The following is a 7,724-nucleotide window of genomic DNA, read 5'->3' on the forward strand; positions in this document are numbered from 1 at the left end:
ATTCAAAGGCAGTATCAGGGATAGCAATATAGATTTGAGTGTCATCAGGATATAACAGATATTTAAGGCCATGTGACTGGATGATATTATCCAGGAGTACACATTAAGCAGAACTAAAAGAAGTTTTAAGACTGAACCTCTCATAGTTTAGAGGTTCATCAGCAAAGAAGCCATTGATAAAATTCAGAAAAAGCAGCCAGTGAAGAGCACCAGAAGAGTAAAGTGGAGGGGTGACTTGGGAATGGGGCAAGGACAACTCATTTCTTTCTTTCTTTTTCTATTTCTTTAAGATTTTATTTATTTATTTTATTTTAGAGAGCAAGCCTAAGCGAGAGGGGGAAGGGCAGAGAGGGAGGGAGAGAATCTCAAATGGAGTCCATGCTGAGTGTGGAGCCCGACACAGGGCTCAATCTCAAGACCCTGAAATCATGACCTGAGCTGAGACCAAGAGCCAGACACTTAACCAACTAACCTAGTTGATTAACTAGGTAGGTTAACCAACCAACCTAGGAGCCCCCATTATTCAGCTTTTAAAAGGAGGAAATTCTGACACACACTACAACGTGGATGAACCTTGGCAATATTATGCTCTGTGAAAGAAGCCAGTTACAAAATACTGTATTATGTCTACTTTTATGAGAAACCTAGAGTATCTACTTTCGGAGAGACAGAAAGGAGAAATGTGATTGCCGAGGGTGGTGCGGGGAGGTTTGGGAAGGTATGGAGAGACTGTTTAATGGGTGCAGTGTGTCAGTTTGGGGAGACAAGAAAGTGCTTGAGACAGATAGTGATGATGGTTGTACAACAATTTGAATAGACTTAGTTACGCCACAGAACCATACACTTAAACTTTAAAACTTAAAAACAAATCATTACAATGTAAGTTTCATGTTATGTGTATCTTACTGCAATTTTTCTTGTCCTTTACTTGTTTGTTTGTTTGTTTTTTAAAGATTTTATTTATTTGTCAGAGAGAGAGTAAGCACAAGCAGGGGGAGAGGCAGGCAGAGGAGGCAGAGGGAGAAGCAGGCTCCCTGCCGAGCAAGGGGCCCCATGCAGGACTTGATCCCAGGACCCTGGGATCATGACCTGAGCTGAAGACAGTGGCTTAACCGATTGAACCACCCAGGTGTCCCATCCTTTTATTATTATTATTATTATTATTAACATATAATGTATTATTTGTTTGAGGAATACAGGTCTGTGATTCATTAATCTTAGACAATTCACAGCACTCACCACAACACATACACTCCCCAGGGTCCATCACCCAGCCACCCCATCCCTCCCATGCCCTCAGTTTGTTTCCCGAGATTAAGAGACTCTTATGGTTTATCTCCCTCTCTGGTTTCTTCTTGTTTCATTTTTTCCTCTTTTCCCCTATGATCCTCTGTCTTGTTTCTCAAATTCCACATATCAGTGAGATCATATGATAATTGTCCTTCTCTGATTGACTTACTTTACTTAGCATAATACCCTCTAGTTCCATCTACATTATTGCAAATGGCAAGATTTCATTTTTTGATGGCTGCATAATATTCCATTGTGTCTATACATCACATCTTTTTTAAAAAAAGATTTTATTTATTTATTTGAGAGAGAGAGATAGAGAGAGAACATGAGAGGGGAGAAGGTCAGAGGTAGAAGCAGACTCCCCATGGAGCTGGGAATCTGATGCGGGACTCGATCCTGAGACTCTGGGCTCATGACCTGAGCTGAAAGCAGTGGCTTAACCAACTGAGACACCCAGGTGCCCCACACATCACATCTTTTTATCCATTCATCAAAGACAACTCATTTTAATTCAAGGAGAGTGCAATGTTCTGAAGCCAAAGAGAGAGTGTTTCAAGTAAGACAGAGTGGTCAACCTGTAGTCTGGTGCAGAGAGAGGGAAGAGGAAAGAAAACTCACCATTGTCATGCAAGCAAGTTAGCTGGTGATTTTAGAGGGTGTAGTTTTTGTTGTTTAACCAACCACCCAAAACATAAAGGCTTAAAACAATAACCATTTACACAGCTCATAGTTCTGTGGAGTAACAATGGGTTAGGCTCATCTGGGTGATTCTTTTTTTTTTTTTAAGATTTTATTTATTTATTTGACACACAGAGAGAGATCACAAGTAGGCAGAGAGGTAGGCAATAGAGAGGGAGGGAAGCAGCTCCCAGCTGAGCAGAGAGCCCAATGCGGGACCCTATCCCAGGACCCTGAGATCATGACCTGAGCTGAAGGCAGAGGCTTAACCCTCTGAGCCACCCAGGCACCCCTCATCTGGGTGTTTCTTTTCTCAGCTGGGCCCGCTGAAAAATATGTGGTCAGTTGACAGGTGTGATAGAAGCTAGTGGTGTAAGATTGGCCTCATCAGAGATGGCTCGTCTCTGTCCTGTGTGGTGTCTCATGCTACAGCCGTAGTCTCCTTGTTTACATGGTGGATGGTTTTTCAAGACCTCTTGAAGTCTAGGCTTGCAACTGGCACAATATTGCTTTCACTGCATACTAGTGACCAAAGAAAGTCACAGGGAAGCCTAGATACAAAAGGAGGTTTCTTAATTGACAAACTCTGTTTCTTAATTGATAAAGCTACAAAATCATGTGGCAAAGGGGTATGGATACAAGGAGGGCAGTAACCCTGGTCATTTTTGCAGTCTCTCTCGGTCAACAATTTTGACTGGTGTAGATTCTGTGGGGGTGGGGGGAAGGGAAGTACAACTGAAGTGAGTTCAAGAGAGAATGGAGGAGTGAAAGGAGAGACAGTGGAAACATGTTTTGCTATGAGGAGATGCAAAGAACCAGAATAGGAGGTAGTCAAGAATGGGGTTTTGTTTTGTTTTGTTTTTTAAAGATTTTACTTATTTATAGAGAGAGAGATTACAAGTGGGCAGAGAGGCAGGCAGGAAGAGGGGAAAGCAGGTTCCTTGCTGAGCAGAGAGCCCAATGTGGGGCTTGATCCCAGGACCCTGAGATCATGACCTGAGCCGAAAGCAGAGGCTCAACCCACTGAGCCACCCAGGCGCTCCAAGAATGGTGTTTTTAATGGTGGGGGACACTGTATGCTGATGGAAATGATTTGGTGAAAAGGTAGAAACTGATTTAGAGTAACAAATGAAATTACAGAAAGACGTCGTTGCCAAGGCAAGCGTTGATAGTGGGCAAAAGGAAAAGAAGAGAACCAGAAGAACAATGTGTTGGGGTGGCTCTGGGTGGTGCAAAGACAACCCATTTCAACTCAAGGAAGGTAACAAGTGTGATAGGAATGGCACTGAGATGGGGGGTGAGATGGTAAGGAGATGGGGGGCCAGTCCACTGCCATTTTCTCAGTTAAGTGTGTAATAACATCATCATTTGAGGTCAGAAGGAAAAGAGGAAGTACTGCCCATTTGGGGAGAAAAGAAAGAGCGTGAACTCTTCAGGTCAAAAAGCAAATTTACAGAGAATTCTGTCCATCTGTGGTCGTGACTATGAACCCAAACCATGCAATATGGTGATTTTTTTCTTCACCAATGAAATTCAGCTCTTCTGGTGCAGGATGAAGTAGGTGAAGAAGGGTCGGGTTCATACAGAGCTAGAGAGAGGGCCAACGGTGGCAAAAATTGTAAGAGAATCCTCAACAAAGAATGGCATCCAAGCTGGGCACAAGGGCAGCGAAACGCTGGTAAGGTCAATCTTTGCAAAGTCCTGATTAGAACTGAAGAAACATTTGCAACGATGCAAAAGCATCAATGATTGTAGCACAGAGGTTGACAAATACTCTCTGTAAAGGGCCAGATAGTATTTTAGGATTGATGTCAATACAGTCCCTGTCACGACCACTCAACTTTAGGCCATAGTTTTCTGACTTCTGCCCTAAAGCATCGAAAGCAAAAGTTAGGGACCAAGATGATAAAAATCAGCACTCTTGTCACTGTGGTCAGTTATGACAAGAACCATGGCAATGCCACCGGAACTACGGTGAGCCCTTAAAGATTTTATTTATTTATTTATTTATTTGACAGGACAGAGAGATCAGAAATAGTGAGAGAGGCAGGCAGAGAGAGAGGAGGAAGCAGGCTCCCCACTGAGCAGAGAGCCCGATGTGGGGCTCAATCCCAGGACCCTGGGATCATGTCCTGAGCCGAAGGCAGAGGCCTTAACCCACTGAGCCACCCAGGCACCCCAATGGTGAGCATTTATTACCACCAAGATTAGGTACAAACATTGAGATGAAGCACTTAGAAATCTGTATATCAAGTTGAAATAGCAGTTTGATGTAGGTTCAATCTAACCATTAAACACAAGCTGCATACTCATATGTATACCTTTTCCACTTCTTTTTCTCAGAATTCACTTTCTGTGTTTTACAGAAGAATTGGTCTACGATGGATTGAACATTTTAATAATAATGCTACTTCCTTACAGGCAGTTGGAGAAGCAGGAATCCCTGGTGCAGTTAGGAGAGAGTGACTCATGTAGGATGGAAGTGAAAATCACTGGAGGTGAGAGGCAGAGGGCTTGGCATGTCATAGACAACGTTCACGTCACTGAGAATGGTAGCCCACAGGTGGTGGCACAGAAGGAAAGCCCTGGGAGCCCTATTTGTGTTTCAGCACCCTGCAGAGGCTGGTCCTGAGGATGGAGGCTGGGCTGAGTTTCCTCATCAGCACGATATATGCTATTTCCCAATGAAAACAGCATCCAGATTAGCACAAAACTTGCAAAACCTTGCGCCCAGCCATCACTAAGGCCAACCAGCTTCCTGTGCATTCTCCAGGCTGTCTGGCTCCCAAGAGAGCCAACCAAAGGTCTGACTTCAGTCTGGGGGCTTGCCAAATAGAGAGCCAATGTCTGGGGCGTCCGGGTGGCTCAGTCGGTTAAGAGGCTGCCTTCAGCTCAGGTCATGATGCTGGGGTCCTCGGATTGAGTCCCACATCAGATCACGTTCCTTGATGGGTGGAGAGCCTGCTTCTCCCTCTCCCTCTGCCTGCCTGCAGCTCTCCCTGCTTGTGTGTGCATGCACTCTCTCTCTGTGTGTCAAATAAAACATTTTTTAAAAAATAGAGGGAGGGGGCACCTGGGTGTCTCAGTGGGTTAAGCCTCTACCTTCCGCTCAGGTCATGATCTCAGGGTCCTGGGATCGAGCCCCAAATTGCGCTCTCTGCTCAGCAGGGAGTCTGCTTTCCTCTCTCTCTGCTTGCCTCTCTATTTGTGATCTCTCTCTCTCTCTCTGTCAAATAAATAAATAAATAAATAAATAAATAAATAAATAAATAAAATCTTTTTAAGAAAGGGAGGGAGAGAGAGAGAGAGCCAATGGCTGTGAGCCCCAGCTGGCCCACAATGCCAGGCTGAGAGAGCACGGATCCAGAGGCCACTCTCATAAGAGGAGGTGTCCGGAGTCTTTGGGATTATAAAGCTGCCCCCCCACAAAGCCAGCTGCAAGTTCAGGAGACAAGGATGGTTCCAGGGTGATGGAACTGAAGACTTGGCTCTGGATGTGTGACAACAGCCTCAGGTGCCAACTTCAGATGTGGACAGAGTCAGTGGCATTCGGGCACAGTCAGCCCAAAGCAGGGGCCATAGGCACTAAGGGGTGGGAGTCGGGGGACAGACAGCTGTCTCCCTCTGCAGAGGAGGGACAGCAGGACCCTTGGGGGCTTCGTGGTGTGCGAGTCACTGAGACACACAAAATCTGGTCAGACATTTATTGGGGTGGTGGAGCCGGTTCTCCACCATGCAGTACTTTTAGACCGATAGGATTTCGATATGGAACTCAGGCTGCCCAGGAGGGACGTCGTACTGGTCCTGTAGATGGTCATCGGTCTGTAAGGCGAAGCAGCTTTTTGGGACCTGGAGGATGCAGAGGGCGTGCCATATGTGGCAGTAACGTCGGTGGCACTGCCACATGCGAACCCAGGACTGGAGCCTGACGGCTGCCTCCTCCTGGATGACGTAGATCTTCAGCAGGTCCTGCCGCCGCTGCAGAACCCGCCTGCACAGGACCGCCCTCCACCAGTTCTGGATCACCCAGGCCCAGAGGGCGGCCGCCAGCAGGGTGCGGCGCACCAGGGTGCCACGCCACCAGGCCTGGATTTTCCTGGCCGCCTTGATCTGGGCTCTGCGGCGTTTCTTGCGTAGCCGCTGACCAAGCAAAGCAGAGGACTCTGCGTGAATGCGCTGTGAAAGCCCACTAGGCTGGCGTCTGCCACGGAGGAGCTCTCATCTTCTCTCTTAACAACCAGGCTTCCCCCAGGTGGTTCTGGGGACCCAGGAGTCCGGGGTGGGGTTTTGTCTCTACTGTCTTGTCTGTGGCCACAGACACGTGGGCTCATCCTCTGAGTCTCGGGGTCCTCATCTACACAATGGGGAAACGCTTCCTCTCTGGTCCTCCCAGGTTCATGGAATCAGTGGAAACACTTTCTGATCCAGAGACCCTGGCATGGGTGTGAGGGACCGAAAGTTCCTCTGACGATGACCCGTTCTGTGTTTATGGCCTGCAGCTCAGCCCCAATACCCTCCTGGGATATTGCCTCCTGAGGCTTCCACGCCATGCCATGACCCTTTGAGATCTCGCTCTTACCTCACTTCTCTTAATTTCCATTACTACCTCTCGGTCACCCCCATATCCTTCCAGCTTTCCAGTGCCCTCTGCTGTGCCCCAGCTTCCCCACCTTGCTGCTGTCTCTTCAAGCTCCACACAGCTCACGTACAACAGGGAGGGAATTTATGGGGACAAGAGAGACACACTGAAGTGACTCCTTAGCTGTGGGACCAGAGATGGATCCTCCCCTTTTCTGGGGACTCTGTGGCCAGATGATCAATGATCTGTGGTTCTCTCGTACTCCTGGGCGCCACCTACCTTCAGTCTTTCTTTCTCTAGTGCATCCTCATCTGGAGCAGACTTCTGCAATCAGAATATAGGAAGAAAGCATGAGTGGGGACCAGCTTCTGGGCGGAGTCCTCAAAGCCCTACCTCCCCATTTTTTCTGAGTCCTTTGAAGTCATCTGGTGCGTCCTTCTGCCATGGGCCGGTTCCCCATCCCCAGGGAGGGGGGTGCCTGACTGTCTTACGCAGCATTTATTGCCCATGGGTTGGGGCAGTCTTTCCGTGTTCACACCCCCTCTGGTTGCCGCTCCATTGGTCCTGTCAGAGGCAGAAAGGGTGGAAGTGGAGGAGATGACCATGATGTCACAAGGGCAACTATGACCCAGGGACCAGGTGGCCTTCTTCAGGCTCAAAGTTGTTGGATTAAGAGGAAACATCTGCCCATTTCCCTCCTGCCAGGGATGGGCTAATGTTCTTTGTGAAACCACAACCCCCATGAGTCTGTTCTTTCCCAAGGGTGACTTCTAGTCAGCGTACCCACAGGACCTTCCTGTCATCAACCACTGAGGACAGCAGCTCACCCAACGCTGAGAAAGGCATATGGGCTCAGGCTGCTTTCTGCGTCCTGCCTTCTCTGCCACTGTGCCCTTCCTCAATGTGTGGGAATGAGGATCACTGTGAATATGGAGGTTGAACTGAAGGGGCCAAGGAAGGGTTAGGATGGAGGTACCTCAGCCAATTTCTACACCCTCCTAACTGCTGTAACCCTCTGTTCTCTCGCTGTTTGGTGCCTAACAAGCCAATATATGATTCTTTTTCTTTTTCTTTTCTTAAATATTTTATTTATTTATTTGATAGTGTGAGACACAGGGAGAGATGGAACACCAGCAGGGAGAATGGGAGAGGGAGAAGCAGGCTTCCCACCTAG

The 7,724-nt window shown here is 47.6% G+C and overlaps 1 protein-coding gene across 1 annotated transcript; it reads right to left on the reverse strand.

Moving 5' to 3' along the window:
- Window positions 1-5,715: 5,715 nt before the first annotated feature.
- On the reverse strand, window positions 5,716-7,059 carry IQCF3 (IQ motif containing F3). The gene is made up of 3 exons (XM_044255266.1): window positions 7,042-7,059; window positions 6,830-6,874; window positions 5,716-6,111 (listed from the first exon to the last, which is right to left on the reverse strand). The coding sequence occupies exons 1-3, from the start codon at window positions 7,057-7,059 to the stop codon at window positions 5,716-5,718; spliced, it is 459 nt and encodes a 152-aa protein (XP_044111201.1).
- Window positions 7,060-7,724: the final 665 nt, after the last annotated feature.

This window comes from Neovison vison, chromosome 6 (assembly GCF_020171115.1).
Source record: "Neovison vison isolate M4711 chromosome 6, ASM_NN_V1, whole genome shotgun sequence".
Taxonomy (NCBI): Eukaryota; Metazoa; Chordata; class Mammalia; order Carnivora; family Mustelidae; genus Neogale; species Neogale vison.